The 17,242-nt window shown below is 39.7% G+C and overlaps 1 protein-coding gene across 2 annotated transcripts in view; it reads left to right on the forward strand.

Moving 5' to 3' along the window:
• The window catches only part of CPNE4 (copine 4), a 327,733-nt gene that overhangs the window by 62,188 nt on the left and 248,303 nt on the right, over positions 1-17,242 (forward strand). For both annotated transcript variants that reach the window (XM_054021033.1, XM_054021034.1), the window contains one exon: positions 12,520-12,707. In XM_054021033.1, the coding sequence (XP_053877008.1) occupies positions 12,528-12,707 (180 nt within the window). In that variant the 5' untranslated portion in view covers positions 12,520-12,527. The remainder of the gene's footprint in view (positions 1-12,519; positions 12,708-17,242) is intronic.

Below are 17,242 nucleotides of genomic sequence, written 5' to 3' on the forward strand. Positions count from 1 at the left end.
TACATTCCAGTTTTCTGAACTTCTACAGATTACTACAGCATAGGGTCAAACCAACTGTTGCATTGGTTCAGAAGAGAGAGAGACCACATTGGTGTCTACTACACATTTTGGTAACAAGGTGAAATCTTAAGCTTGCATCTGTAATGGAAAGTACATCATTAGGCCCTGATATAGAAATAACTTAAACACACTCGACATTATACACTGAGAGTAAATCTGTTGATTTTGATGGGACTACTCACACCATATAAAACTAAGTATGTGCGCAACTCTTTGCAGGATCAGTGTCTTAGCTATTCATGTGGTTTTCTCTCATTTAGGTGAAACAAAGTATTAGGTAGATGTGATACATTCTTATACCTTATTTTGTCATATATCAAATGTCTTAATTTCCTTCCAGTGGCTTTCTTTTATACCCTTGTAATTGAACCAGCTTTTTCTATGATGAGTCCTTTTGAATTGTCAGTGTGTGTATATTTCCATTTACACTGTCAGCATTTTGTTCTGAGACCTTCTACCCTTCTGCCAGACTAAATTACCTATGGTATGAGAGCTGTCCGATGTTTGCAATAACACAATCAAGGATTCTCCTGATCCTCCTTGTTTATTGAATTCATTTCTGTTGCTCATTTTGTGAAGAGTTTCTGCAGTTTTTCAGTAACTGTCACTTGAAATAATCTTTTTGGATTGTTGCTTGAGTCTCAAAGAATCAAGAGGGATAAAAAATATTTTTCACAGCATTTTCTCTCCTTTGGAAGGATCCACTTAACCTATCAACTTCTCTCATTAAATGGTAATTTATATTCAACTTGGTGTCGACACTTTGCATTTTGCCATTATTAACTACCTCATTTTAATTTTTGTAGCAATTTATATAAATATAGGAGTTGATCAGAGCTGGGATGTAAAGGGTAAATTATCTGCTACTTTTAGGAAATAGCCTTGTGCAGTGGTTAGAGAAGGGGCTGGAAGTCAGGAGTCTTTGGCTCGGTTCCCAATCTCTCAAAAACCTAATTCCTATCCAGACCACAAAAGAAAATAATGAATAGAATAGTGTGCTGATTAGCCAAGCAGGCGAAGTGTGTGCTGCTACTACAAATCACAAATGGGGGGATGCATTAACACGCATGTAAAAAGTAAGCCCCCCCACCCTAAATATTGTCTTTAGCGTCCTTTACATGGCATTTTTGAAAAGCATTTCTAATGTTCATATATTACATAAGACTTCAGTCCAGGTGAGAGTTTTCGTCAGAGCCTGATACCAAACACACGAAAATTATCTTTATGTATATATGAGAGAGGAGACTTGCATTCCCATTATAACCAATAAAAAAAGGACCATGAGAGAGAATGAACAAATAAATCTCTTAACCTCTCTGTTCTTCTCTGGTTCGTTCACCTGTGAAAGGGTACCGTTATATGGACATCAGAGGTATGTTTTAAAATGAATCTTAATGAATCACTTTCAGATCCTCTGAAAAGAGTTGCAGTGCAAAGCACTGTTGTGCGATAATTACAGTGAGAACTAACAAGTGCAGTGAGGGGAGACTTTGTTTCTGTGGTTTGTTAGTGATTCCTAATCACTGGCACACGGAATCACTGGCACACATTAGTAGCACGCAGTGCCGGTGTTAGCCCATTAGTGGCCCTAAGCAGGACTATTTGTGCCCCCCGCCCCCGCCCACAACATATACTAATAATTAATAGGGGGCCCCCTTGAGCCTCTCGGGGCCCTAAGCAATTGCTTAGTCTGCTTATGCCTAGGACTGGCTCTGATTGTACTGGTTATTCTTTTCAGCAGGACTAGTACTCTGGCCTCCCTCCTTCCTGCCTACCTTGGGCCCAGATTCAACAAGGTACTTAAGCAGGTGCCTAACTAAGCATGTGCTCAAAATTTGGCACTTGCTTAATTATCTTGGTAAATCAGGGCCTTAATGAGTCAGTATGCTGGTGGATCATCTCTTCCTCAACGACACATACTCTAAGATGCAGAGGAGCCCGGGTACACAAAAATTTGGCTTGAAATAACTTATGCTTCCCTATAGAACAGAAGTCAGGCAGTTGAACAGGAGGCGATGGGCACTGACTTTTAATACTGAGGCCTTAATCCAGGCAACTGGCATAGCTACCTACAAGGCTGAGAACTAGTAGTCTGTGTAATATTTGCCAAACTTAATTTTTTTAATAAAGATAACTAACTTGAGCCATATTAACCCACTAAATGAGTAAATTACATATATTCTGCTGAAGTTTACCCACTAGAAGACTGGAGCAACTTGTTGAATTGCTTTCCCTTTACATCCAACATGTATGGATTTATGTATCTTCCAGTTATTCTACTTTATACCACTTGGCCTCATGGTAGTGGAAAGTACAATAGGAGCCTGGAAGGATCCAAGAAAGTGATACAAAACCCATTGAAGCCAATGGGAAGTTTCAATAGGGTTTGGATCAGGCCCCAAATTATCGACATTGAAGTGTTTGCTAACTGCACTTTGGAGACTTCCATGTCCTAATGTTCCTGTCATTATCATGAGGGCCAGGTGATGATATGGTATACTAACTATAGTACGTAAGACAAAGGATCTGATCTTATTGGGTTCTGTATAAAAGGACGGATGTTTCTATTTTTGTGTTGGCTACAACTTGTCCTAATATCACTTCAAGTGGAGACACCCAAGGCTTGATTCAAAATCCACAGAAGTCAATGGGTGTCTTTCCATTGTGATCTTTGTTTTCCATACATTGTCTCTATCTTTCTACTGATAAATGAGCTTCAACTCCTAATAATCTAGAAATTGAAGTTCAACGGCTCATATGCTTTGAATGCTAAGTTTGTCTACTGCATATGAGTTATAAATATATATAAATGGGAAAAGTTACCACGGCAACTTTTAGAGCCTTTAGCTCTTGTGCTAATTTGAAGGATTTTCATCAACAGGCTTCATTTCATACAGCCCCATGATTAGTATTCCCCACTGCTACACAGCCTGGACATGTCATTTAGCTGTTTTTGAAACACAGCCTTTGTGTTTACTAATGCAGAAGCAGACAGCTGCTACCTGCTCCCTCTGATTCCTCTTCTTCACTTCCAGGATGCCAGTAAAACAAATGATTCAGAATACAACCCTCAACATATGGTGGCAGGAAACATCAAAACTCTAAATCCATCTGCTTGTCCTTTGGTCTGGAGTATAGGTTTCTAAATATCAAACCCAGTTTCAAAATGCAGGACACATCAGTGAGTGCCTTTTATCTCAGTATCTTTCCCATTCTCCGCCCACTTGTTAGCTTACGTTCAGTACATCCACGGAACTGAACTCAAGGCAGACTATGTATATTTCTCTGCTTGCTTATGCCAAGATGCTGTTGGGAAGCAGTCCCTCTGCACTTAGCCTAGACAGCTGCAGATACAAGTTCCCACTTGTTTTGCATGTGTAGGAGGGCAGAATGAGGCAGAAAGGGCAGAGGAAAATATAAAGGTTGGCTTCAGATAAACATTTTGAACTTATTTCATGATAAACTGAAAGTCCTGTTATAATTTTGTGGTGCACTATACACATAGCTTTGAATTGAGTGCATGACACATCAATAGATATTTTAATCTACCTTGCAAGCCATTTTCTGGAATGTTAAATGGTGTCATTTTGGTTGCTAGCATAGCACACTAATCAACTCTCTCTCTGTCCCACCTCTAATGACTAAACCACATCAAGTTTTAGGAATTTATTATTGACTTCAAACTTATAGATCTGGCCCTTTACTCCAAGCAATAAGGCTCATGCATTAAGATCCATAGCTCCCAGGTTTCAATCCCTGAAGCTCCAGCAGTTGACCTGGTCAGGTGCTCTATGGGGATCTAAAGGCATGAGCAGCTATTACTTGAGCTTTAGCTTGAAGGCATTAGTAGATTCATAGACCTCTTTAGGTTATCCAGATGCTAGAGGGGGACAAAGACACATTTAGTTTTCAATGTACTCCAGATATATAGCCAGGCCAATGTTTTTAAACTTGGGTGCTTAACCTTAGGCATCTTAATAGATAATAAGGCACCTAAATCAGTGGCCTGGTCTTCAGAAGTGCTGAGCACCTGCAGTTCCCATTTATTTCAATATAGATTTAGGTACCTAAATTAACTCTGGACTCCCAAGTAAAACGTTTTGCCCATGTTGCTTTGATGTATTCCTTTGTCATTTAAGTCAATGGGATTAGATGACCTGGTGGTAAAAGCACCCAAGTTTGTGAACACTACAGTGTCTGCCGTTAATATCACCGATGGAGCTGCAGGGATGTGATTTACAGGTCCTAAATTTGCTAGTTCACATTCATTTTGAAAGAGAATTTGGTTGAAGATTGGTCCTCATTTTGGGTAAAAATTTGAATTGATTATTTATTTTTAACCTAACTACTTTATTAATCTTTAAAACCAAGATAAAAGGAGCCATGATTCCATATAAATGGCTACTTCATGGTGATATTAAGGTGTGCAACAGTATAAAAAGACCCATTTTCTCTCCTATGCAGCACACATTTCCCATCAAATTCAATGAGCTGTCCATGCATATCTGAGAACAGAACTTGACCTAAAGCCAATAATTCATCTTGTTATATGGCATATATTTAAGAATGGATGTACATGTTAATTTTCAGAATATGAGCTCAACCTTATTTACTGTGATATAAAAGCATCTAAAAACCACTGATTTGCAGCAAGGCGGTATGTCTCTCAAAATCCAGTCAGTCAATATTGCCTTTTAATTTAACGACAGTGACTCTAGCTGGATAAAATCAACCACAAAAAACAATGTAACAGTATAATCAATGTAACACAGGGCTTGATTAAAAGCCCATTTAAATCAATGAAAAGACTGCTGTGGACTTCGCATCAGGACTACAGTCAGAAGGCCCTTAGCCTAGAAGCTCTATCAGCCCCACTTTTTGAGATTCAGCATCCAACCAATTCCAGCTGCAGCTGCCAAGATTGTTTGAACTCTACATCCAGAATGATTACAGCACCTTTAAAACTGGACTATACACAATTGCCACACTACTTGAAGCTGCGTACACCAGAAAGAGGATTCTTGGAAGTCCCACATAAAAAATGTCCCCGCACAGTTGAAGGAAAGGTTGAGATGATCTGATAAGAGTTCACTGCCTCTCTGTTATTACTTATTATCTGTCACCGTAGCACCTAGCAGCTCTAGTCATAAACCAGGCTCATTATGCTTGGTGCTGTACAAACACAGAACAAAAAGAGCTTTCAATCTAAGCAGTTGGAGTGGGACCCACAAAGATACTTAGGTGTTGCAACACTGAGCATCATGGCACCTAACTTTTACGTGCCTAGAAAATCACAGGAACAATACGGTGATCTTCCAAGATGACTTAGGATCCTAGGCTCCCTATACAGTTAATGGGGAGAGAGAAGCACCATAGAATACCATCCACAAATGCCAGCATAATAGATGTGGAGCTTCCTTAGCTATCAAATGGAAGAAGCCAAACAGAGGTGTGTGTGTTAATCCCCACCCTTCTCTTGGAGATAGGCACCTTCCTGTAGCCCAAATGACAAAGTAATACGTAAGTGTCTATCTCTGCTAGAGATCTACGAATGGGAACCAGCTGCCTGAAGTCAGGCAGCTTAGGCACCTAAGCCACTTTCTGCAGGAATGAGTTAGGCAGCTGCCTTGCTCCATGCAAAATGGCTGAAGGAGGACGTGCTTCTCACCTTATAACTTTTAGCCCAGTGGTTAGAGTGCTCACCTGGTTTGTGGGAGACCTAGCTTCCATTCCATCCTTTCTGCTGGAGGGGGAGAAGGCATTTGAACAGGGGTGTCCCATCTCTCTGGGGAGTGCTCTAACCACTGAGCTATGGGATATTCTGATGTTGAGCTCCCTCAAGCTATCCTGTTTTAAGCTGTTCCACTTTGGATAAATACTGAAAGAGTGATTTGGAGCTGGGATGTTGGACCTGGTGTCTCTCACCTCCCAGGTGGGTACTCTAACTACTAGCTACACAGTATCTGTCTCTCTCTCTCTCTCTCTGGCCCAATGACTATTTAAGCATTTATCTACAGTGGAATAGTCATTGGGCATATCCCAGGCCAGTGCTCTAAGCTCTAGGCTAAAAGTTATAAGGTGGGCAGTACTACCACCACATTCCCCTCCCTGGATTTTGAATGGAACACGATGTGGTCAGAGTGTTCAGAGACCACCTATCAGATTGGGCCCTGCATGTGAGTTAGGAGTCTGAACACCAATCTTCCCCAAGCTCATGAATTGCTTTGGGGCTTAGCTGGGAGATAGGTGTCCAGACACCTGGAGAAAGGCAGCAGTGCACATGCCCAGAGTCTGAAACATAGGTGCCTAGGAAACCTTTACTCTAAAAACTTAAGTGCTGAGTGAGTTTAGGTACCTATAGGGTTTGGTAGGAGTTTTTATGGATCTCATTGAGACAAAACTGGAATTTAAGCACCTAAACACAAGACTTAGGCACCTAAGTCTGGAATTTAGGTACCTAAATACCTTTGTGGATCTGGGCCTGACTACTTAATCATCCCTGCCAGTGATGACTTATCCCCAGCGCTCATTAATCTATTTCTAAAGAACAAATTGTTGTCTCCTAGAATGCATTTGATTGTACCAGATGTTGGGTATTTTCAAAATAATTCTTGAGGGGGAAACTTAACCCATGCTCTAAGATCCTCACTGTCTCCCCTGCTTTCCTGATTTCAAATTGAACAAGCTAAACCCTGTCCTATGCTATCAATATACTCAGTATATTTTTTGGAACATGTAAAGTGTAAACATTTCTAGTATAATACAGTTTCATATACTGGTAAATATATCAGTAAGTTTTTTTGCCAGTTGGTGTTGACTTTTTCCTCAGAGGCAGAAATTATGTTTACATAGAAAAACTTATAAAGAAATTCTCCATGCCTTTCACCTGCATTTCCCCTCTACAGGGTCCATGTGGTTTATCACTGGCTAATGAGGAAAATCCATATGGATGTCCTGGGTTGAAATATTGGCAACATATCACTGACTAAGGCACCATTTTACTCTTCTTCAGAGGAATGAAATAGAATGAATATGGCAGTGAACAAAAAAATTCAGCATGATGTGACCCTAGAGGGTACTTTCACATCCCACTTAGTCCACTTGTCTTTTGTATCCACTCCATCTCTCCCCCTCAAAGGTAGCTGTTCATCAGTGAACAAAAACCATATAAACTTCGAAGGAATAATGAAGTACTAATGAAGCAAAGAGAGAAGATTGTGTAGCAAGCAAAAATGAATACTCTAATTTATTCCTCTATCAAGGATATATCTGTATAATTGACTATCAGATTGCATAATAGGCTAACTTCTAAGTGAACCATAAAAATAATACTTTTTTTAGCCACATATTGTAGGCTCAAAATCTATTTTATGAGTCCCCCGTTTCCTGGTAACATGACATCAGTAGAGCAACCCAAACTGGTGATTATATAAAGAGAAGAATATAATGGAACAAAAGAATAAGGCTGCAACTTGATCTTTTTCGTTGATAAATTTAGTACTTGTAAGAACTGAGGAAAAGGCTGAGGTATTAAAAAGGGATATAACTTTATAGTTACTCACCATTCAGAAAAAAGCCTATGATTGCTGGGGGTGGAGGAAAAATACATCTCTTACTCTCAGGATTTTTTTCTCGCTAGTTTTGAAGTCATCTGGTTTAAGTTAATCATTAATCATCATCAACTGATTACTGAAATTTCATCCTTTGTGCAGTAGTGATGTAAAATGTGTATGATGTAAAATTAACCTGGTTTTCAAATCAATTTAAATACTGAAATAGCGGAGGAATAAAAATATCTTGAAATGTAGTGGATGAGATTGTTGCAGAACTTCCTGAATGAGTTTGGGTTACAGGGGCACACAGAGATTTTCAAAGGCACAAGTGGCAGTTTGCTGGCAAACTCCACTTGATTTTCAGTGGGAGTTAGCCATCTAACTGCTGTTTGTGCCTTTGAAAATCTCCCCCTCAGCCTTCTCTCAGCCATAGCTGACTGAAGCTTGTGTGGGATAGAACAAGGATACATAAGAAATAGAAAGAGAGTCCTGGAAGTCAGTGGCAAAACGCCAGTTGACTTCACTGTGGCCATGATTTTTCATGTAATTTTTAACCATATGATAGATTTTACCAACTCTGTTAGTTACTCACAGCTTTAATATCTTTTTAAAAGTTACTGCATGTTGTTTTGGATTTTTGGTTTTGGTAGTACTTGTTCCAAGTGTCTGATGGGGTGTGTAGTTGACCTACCCGACCTCAACAACATACTGTCTAGAGATCTTCTTCCCTTCAAAGCAGTGGTTCACAAATTTTGGGCTTGTTTGAATGCTTCAGAATAGAGGTGACCGTGTGAGTCTCTGGTCCACCCCCTCTTGTTTTCAAACCACAGCTGTGCAAGTCAGCTTGTTATATGCCTTTCACTTAACTGAGAAGCATCCCACACAATGATATAATCCACACAGCAATAAATTGCAGAATATATTGGTTAAGTTTATATTATTGCTGGTGTACTTGTAATTTGTGATTACAACCATTTTAGGGTATCTGTGCTAGTCAGAGTTACGTATATAACATTCCGGGGGGGGGGGCAAAATTAGACACACTTTAATAAGCCCATCCATACTCCAAATTTTTGGGTGCTATCCAAACCAAACTCTTAAAATGTCACCTATAGTTCACCTTTAAAGGTCAGCTATATTAATTTCTTTAGATCCCTATTCACAACAGCATTTAAACATGTGCTGTTCTCAGACCCTGTCTAAGATGGTTGTAATGACAAATTAAATATAGACCAGAAGATGCTATAAATTTGAACAATGTGTTCTGCCATATTTTGCAGTTTGGGTTGTGGTATTTTGTGGCATGCTGCTTGACTTAAGCATGCGGTTCTTGAATAGGGAGAGACTTAAGCACATATTTAAGACTTTCCTGAACTAGAGCTTTAATTACTCATACTGTCACATGTCACAGCCCCCCCCCCCCCCCAATCATGACTTTGGGATTTGTGTGTATCAAATTGTGAACTCCATTTTGGATTAGGAACACCATTTTGGATTATGTGTTGAACACAGGTCTTAACTTACCCAAGGCACTTTATTGAAGTGCATTCTAGGCAGCTGCCCTGCCCAGGAAAGGCACTTTATCCCTCTTTGGAGGACTACCACAGAGAAGCTATCAAGGCAGCAATCTGGGGTTAATAGCCTTGAATGATTTTCATCTACTGGCAGACCCCTGTGGAACAATGGGTTTTCTATACAGTGTGACAAGCCTGACTGGGGGAAGGGATTAGAGATTTCCAGCTAAGCACATGGCAAAAGAAGACAGAGACTACTTAAGAAGGGGTGCTACGCTAGGCAGTGGGGAGCCGAGCATTGCCACATGCAGGATGTTCAGGGGAGAATGGGAAGGATGGATTCCACCAGGCCTGAAATGTTGACCAACCTCAGACACACAGATGGGGTGAGACCAGACCAGGGAAAAGTGCATCTCAGGACTTCTGTTGTTTTTCAAAGAGCTGTAACATTAAGTGATTTTTAAGAGGAAAGTGATTGTGGTTAAGATATTCCTTTGCTAAGACTCCATTCCTACCACACTGGGCTTCTAGAAGGAACAGAGGGCTCACAGCAAAAGCGGGTCTCTGCGGGAGCCTTTGAAGAGACTGGGAGTCCCAGACACTGATTTTGGAGTCTAGGGTAGCTGAGTGCTGGCACCCATGTTCCAAGAAAGGGTATCAGGCAAGAAGTCTAAGGCTAGGAGTGTGCATTAAAGACCCAGAGCTAGAAACAGTGACTAGATTCTACCCAGACCCAGTTGACTTAGAAGCACATAGGACCCAGAGACTTGCAAAAGACTGGTAACCATTTAGTAGGTTATTGGGTCATTGGGTTGTAACTAGAGCTGGGTGAATATTTTTCAACAAAAAATGTAGTTTCAGTTGACCCAAAACTATTCAGGTATTTGACACAAATTAGCCAAATAGTTTCAGTAAAACTAACACAATAAACAAACAAATTTCATAGTCATTCATAACAAAAAGGAGTAATCACTGGGCCAGGGAAAGAGGTGTGAAATCACTTTTTAGCCTGGGTGGTTAGAGTACTCACCTAGAGTGTGGGAGTTCAAAATTCAACTCCCTGCTTCAATGGCTATTTATACAAAGAGGAACAGCTTCAACACCAGACATAGAGACACCTGTCAGGGTACTGTCTTGCAAGGTGGGAGATCCAACTTCAAATCTGTTCACGTTCTCAGACAGAAGGGGGAATTGAACCTAGGTCTCCCACATCCCTGCTGAATGTTCTAACCACTGGGCTAAGGCTTTTAGGGGAAGCCACTGCTGCTATCTAGCCCTTTACAAATGCAAAAAAAAAAAAAAATCCATTTTGGGTCAAATTTAAGCATGTTTTGTTTGACCTGAAATAGATTTTTTTTCAAATCCATTGAAGTTTTTCAGTTTTTGAATTTCGTTTGACCTAAACTGAATTCCAGCCCTCACCCCCAGTATTTTGGAATAGCCAGTGAAATGAAAAGATTAGTTTTTTGCCCATGACGAGGATAGAAAATGATTTGAGGAATTGTAGTAGATAGACAACACACATCTGTCATTAGTGAGAGAGAGAGAGTTCTGCTTCATCAGTTAGACATGTGTTCCTAAATTTAATCTGCGTTCTTTTAAAGTTCTGCATTGGCTTGTCATTGTTCTCTCCTCATTGTGAATGTTGAAAGTTTCTGAACTAATTGTGCCTTTTTAGATTAATGGTGATACTGTGGATGTGCTCAAATTGTTTTTGAACTCTGAATGAAAGGACAATTTTAATTTCCTTCCCAAATTACCAAATGTTAGCTTTTATCAAAACAATTCTCCACAGACATGAACCTCTGAAAATAGGGGTGTTGCATGGAGGGCAGCGAGGAGGATTTCGAGAGCACAGAAAACAGATTGATAATCTGGTAATGTTAATCCTGCTCTCTAGCAGAGTGTGAAATTACTCGTTTATAGCTCTTATCTTGGGGGGGGGGGGGGAAACCTGAACAATAGCAAGCCACATATTAGAGGAATCAGATTTGAGAGGTCAAATTAACCTGTGAAGTTCAGACATGACATGACTGAACTAAAATGGTCCAATATTCCTTATTGGCACAATAGATCACATCACAGTTTTGATGCCACTGCTTCATTGTTATACTGTGGGCAACAAAAGCTTGAGCTGCAATATGGGTGGTGATAGTTGTTTAATTGTTTGTATTAAGCTAGTGCCCTTAGACCCCATTTTTTCAGGCACTGTACAAGCTCTTAAGACATGGTTCCCAACCCGAAGAGCGTACAATCCATAATGATGAGACTCGCCCATATACATTCTTTTGCTCTGCTGCCTGTGCCATAAATATAACACTGACCTGTGGAGATTGTGCTCTGAGGAAGATGGGAAGTAGAGAGTAAATATAATTCAGGTTTTATGTGTACTGTCGCGTCTTTATGGTAGGGGCTTTCCCTTTGTAGGGTTATGTGGAAGTACTAAAGTGAATACACACCTTTTGTTAAGCGACGTACAGCCAAGTGGAGACTGAGCTAAGGACGGCTAAACTCATTTAATTAAAATGTTGTATTGGTTTGAATAGAGGGACTCTGAGGGCATGTTCAGAATTACATCCAATGAGCCCTTCAGCCTGGGGAAAAGTGCTGCTATGTATTATAAAGGGCAGAAATACAGCTGTAAATAGAGATGGTTGAAAATTGTGAAGTTAAGTTTCAGATCTGAAGCTTCCCAAAGTTCTGGGGTGAGGGTGATGGGTTTCAGTTTGGCTCCATCTGATTTATGTTTTGACTGGACTTTCTCTGCCCTGTACTGACTGACTATTTGCTTCAACCCTTCCCATTCCCCTTCCTCACAGTCTCTTCACCACAGTTTCATTCCATACTTGCACCTCCATCACTCTGTCCCCTCACACTCATACCCTTCACTTTTCTTTCCATTTAGCTAATACCCACCTAACCAAACACACATAACCCAAAATAAACTCTGGAACTAATATGCTGTTTGGTGCCATCATGTTGTACAGTTTGCTGGTATGTCCTACCTCTTTCCCTCACCCTATGTCTGTCTTGTCTATTTAGACTATAAGCTCTTCAACACAGGACCATCTGTGTTTGCACAGTGCCTAGCACAGTAGAGCCACATTCTTGGTTGTCCTTTAGGCACTACCATAATAATCATGCCTAATAATTTATAAATGTGAAAGTTTGATAGTTTTGTAGGTTATTTATTATTCTATATTTAGACATCTTCCAGGGTTTAGAAAAACTCTAGAAATTTTCATTTGACTTTGCTATGAATCTCACCCATGATAAAATTGGAAGTCTTTTTTTTTTTTTCGCACAGCACAGAATTGGATCGGCTTCCATGTGAACAGAAGGATTGCACTGTGGATAAATTGTTTTTGATCAACCCATTTCTCTCTTCACAGAACAGAGAATGCAGAAAATGAGCAACATCTATGAATCAGCCGCAAATACCCTGGGAATCTTTAGTAGCCCATGCCTGACTAAAGTAGAGCTGCGAGTCGCATGCAAAGGCATATCAGACCGGGATGCCCTTTCCAAGCCAGATCCCTGTGTCATCCTGAAAATGCAGTCACATGGGCAGTGGTTTGAGGTAAGTGGCCAATAAAATGCTTATGAACTTGATGCTCCGGGGTACTACAGTAGAGCTCAAGTTAAGTACTATGGTGATGAATGCGCTAGATAGATGTGAGAGCGATAAGATGGGTGAGGTAATATCTTTTATTGGACCAACTTCTGACCAAGCTTACACAGAGCTCTCTCACCAACAGAAGTTGGTCCAATAAAAGATATTACCTCACTCACCTGTTCTCTCTAATATCCTTGGATCAACACAGCTACAACAATACTGCATGCAACAATACTAGATAGATGTAATCATTTAAGCCTGATGCAAAGCCCACTGAAGTCAATGGGAGTTTTTTCATTGACTTTATCAAGCCCTTAAAGAATTCTTTGGATTTTCCCTGTCTGGAGCCTAGATAAGAAGTCAGGGTCGTATAACTATTCCCCTCCCTGGCCAAAAAAACAAACAAAAACAAACTTGTTTTTTTAAGATGAAAAGTGTTTCAATCGAGACCACATAATAAGCAAAAATTATACTTTCTTTCAAAATTCTGCATCTTTATTACAAAAAAAAAAAAAAAAAAGGCAGAAAAGCCCCAACAAACATTAAACAGTTTGTAAATTAATAGCTTAGGAATCCAGCCAATTCCCAAATAAATTCTTCATTACTCACTGTTTCCACTGCTTCATAATAAGTCTGTGGGATGCCTCTCTGCCATTTCTGCCTCAGAAAATCTCCCACGTAAGTGATATTTATAATGAAATATCAGAGATTTTATTTTTAAAAAGTACTCCCTCTTGTGCCTGCTTGAGGATTCCTCTTTGATTCTCCTGATCCTTCACGGTAACATAGATTAGAATGATTTAAGAATGAGACAATTCTTATAATAAGATTATGCCTGAGGCTTTGAAGCCTTAGTCTAGTTGTCATTTTGAATAAGTGGTGGAGGTTATACAACAAATAATTAGTCAACACAATTAAAACGTTAAAGCTGGATATTACAAATGAGTTCTTTTTTCACAAGATCTTCTTTTCACATATTGCTGACTTGCAGTGTTGTTGTAGCTAGCATGAGGCCTGATAGATGGCTAAAAAAACCAACAGCTCTCTTTGTTATTAATGAAGTTTCCGAGTCACTTTGTGTGTGTGTGCACATGACGTATATGAAATTATTTTTCCTCATCTTTTACTGCATTAAAATCCAGCTCTGCGCCATTTTATAGAGATAAAAATGATAGAGAAAAAGCTTCATGCATTTTGTCAATGCAGCATAAGAATGAAAACCATGTTAGATGGGGATGGACTCTGTCATGTTCAATCAGTAGGCAATCCCAAAAGTTGCAAACTGACTTTTTAAATTAAATCTGTCTCTGCCCTCGCCCAAATCTATAGTCTTAATCGCAAAATAGGTGTCATGTGATTGATAATTCAGAATAAGACACGTGCTTTGCAAATAGAAATGGAAACATATACTAGAAGTTTAATTATTTAGCAAAATCTCCTGATCCACTGCTAAAGATTAGCATGTGGTGTGTAATCGAGCTAAGTGAATAGATTGCAACAAATAATTTGGCAAACTTCACCTTTTCTTTCTGATTTGTATTGTCTGTGAACAGAATGTGAAATTCTTGAATGTATTTGTTGTCAATTATTTGTAGGGTGACCAGACTTTTTTTTTTTTTTTTTTTTTTTGGCCCTCCCCCGCCACGCGCCCCCCCCCCCCCCACGTCACCCTCCCTCCCTCCGCGTCCCGATATTTGACTTGGGTGATCTGGTCACCCTAATTATTTGTGAATTTCTAAAAGGAAGAATTCTTGGTGTAGACATGGTTTGAGTTGTAAACTTTGACTACAGTTTATGTAGTAATTTAAATAAATGAATTTAACTAACCTACACAGCATTGTGTATATTTAGTTGTAATCCCAATTCATGTTATGTTGGTTAGGACGTAAATCATCCAAACGAGAAACAAAAATAAATGTGACTTATGCAGCTAGCCGGCATAATGCAAATTGTGAATTTCACAACTGAACGTACCGTTTAAAATTCAACTATGTGATTATTTGAGCTAAAGCATTTATCTTTCATGAGTATTTGTGCTCATAAAGTTCAAATATGTGAGTCTTTATGGAAAGCAAATGCAAGAGAGTTGTGAACATGATAAAATGGTAAGGCTTTTGATATTGTCTCACACGACCTTCTCATAAACAAACTAGGGAAATACAATCTAAATGGAGCTACTATAAGGTGGGTGCAAAACTGGAAAACCATTCCCAGAGAGTAGTTAGTTATCAGTGGTTCACAGTCAAACTGGAAGGTTGCCGACCTCTGTGCTAGGCACTAGGGTGTGTCTTCACTGCAGAAAAAGATGTGCTCTTAACCTGGGTTAGGTAATGGGAGTTAAAACAGCAGCAAAGACATAGGCTCCCCAGCTCCCTATAGGCTTTAACTTGAGCTGCTAACCCAAATTACCAGCCAAGCCTTCAGTACTAGTTTAACCCAAGTTAGGTAAGATGAGATAAGAACACTTTTTTCCTCCAGTGAAGATGTACACATCATACGAGAGAAGCTTTCCAGGGTAGGGACTACAACCGAAACAGACCAGGCAGACAACAGGTAGGAGGGGAAATAGAGGTGCAGAGAGGTGAAGTGAAGTGCCCAAGATTATAGGGCAAGTCAGAAACAGAGGTGGGAATAAACACCAAGTCTCTTGATGCCCAGTCCATCATCTGCATACCTTATTCATGGCCATTGCACTGTGTGCCGAGTATCACTCTATATGTAAATATTTATATTGCCCCATATAAACTTACTTTAGATTTACAGTGGAGGTCCTGACAGATACTTTGAGGTACTCCAAAAACTGACTGTAAAAATGGCATGCTAGAGTTTCATGTTTCTTGCCTCTGAAGGGTTTCTGGATCAAATACGATCATTTTACCCATAAAAAGATAATTAGAAAAACTACTTACTTAATGGGCCTCTCAGAGTTGGTAAGACAACTCCCACCTGTTTATGCTCTCTGTATGTGTGTATATATATCTCCTCAATATATGTTCCATTCTATATGCATCTGAAGAAGTGGGCTGTAGTCCACGAAAGCTTATGCTCTAATAAATTTGTTAGTCTCTAAGGTGCCACAAGTACTCCTGTTCTTTTTTCAGATACAGACTAACACGGCTGCTACTCTGAAACCAGAAAAACTATCAGCCATCTGCAATCTAAAAATCATCCTTGCTCTTCTTGGCTTGTTCATCACAATGAGTGGAAGACTCTCCCAGCCAAATTCTGTCTTCAGTTATACCTATGTGACTCCGTTCAACTGAGCCCAGCCACTGGAACTTAATTAACAGTTTTGTTAATTATGTATGAGCCAGAATAGAAAACAGCTTGTCCTATCAAAACGATGTTGTCTCTGCGGCACTGACAGGAACACAGAATCACAGAATCGTAGGACTGGAAGGGACCTTGAGAAGTCATCCAGTCCAGTTCCCTGCACTCAAGGCAGGACTAAATATTATCTAGACCATCCCTGACATGTGTTTGTCTAACCTGCTCTTAAAAATCTTCAATGAGGGAGATTCCACAACCTCCCTACGCAATTTATTCCAGTGCTTAACCACCTTGATAGTTAGGAAGTTTTTCCTAATGTCCAACCTGAACCACTGTTGCTGAAATGTAAGCCCATTGCTTCTTGTCTTATCCTCAGAGGCTAAGGAGAACAACTTTTTTTGTACTTGAAAACTGTTATGTCCCCCCTCAGTCTTCTCTTATCCAGACTAAACAAACCCATTTTTTCAGTCTACCCTCATAGGTCATGTGTTCTAGACCTTTAATCATTTTTATTGCTCTTCTCTTGACTTTCTCCAATTTGTCCACCTCTTTCCTGAAATGAGGCACCCAGAACTGAACACAATACTCCAGCTGGGGCCTAAACAGCATGGAGTAGAGTGGAAGAATTACTTCTCATGTCTTGCTTCCAACACTCCTGCTAATACATCTCAGAACAATGTTTGTTGCAAAATAAATAATAAATAATAATAATGATAAATAATAATTAAAAAGCAATATTACACTGTTGACTCATATTTAGCTTGTGATCAGCTATGACCCCCAGATCCCTTTCTGCAATACTCCTTCCTAGGCAGTCATTTCCCATTTTGTATGTGTGCAACTAATTGTTCCTTCCTAAGTGGAGTACTTTGCATTTGTCCTTATTGAATTTCATCCTGTTTACTTCAGACCATTTCTCCAGTTTGTCCAGATCATTTTGAATTTTAATCCTATCCTCCAAAGTACTTGCAACCCCTCCCAGCTTGGTATCGTCCACAAACTGTATAAGTGTACTCTCTATGCCATTATCCAAATCATTGATGAAGATATTGAACAGATCCAGAACTGATCGCTCTGGGACCCCACTCAATATGCCCTTCCAGTTTGACTGTGAACCACTGATAACTAACTACTTTCTGGGAATGGTTTTCCAGTTTTGCACCCACCTTATAGTAGCTCCATTTAGATTGTATTTCCCTAGTTTGTTTATGAGAGGGTTGTGTGAGACA

The sequence above is a fragment of the Malaclemys terrapin genome, chromosome 2 (assembly GCF_027887155.1).
Source record: "Malaclemys terrapin pileata isolate rMalTer1 chromosome 2, rMalTer1.hap1, whole genome shotgun sequence".
Classification (NCBI taxonomy): Eukaryota; Metazoa; Chordata; order Testudines; family Emydidae; genus Malaclemys; species Malaclemys terrapin.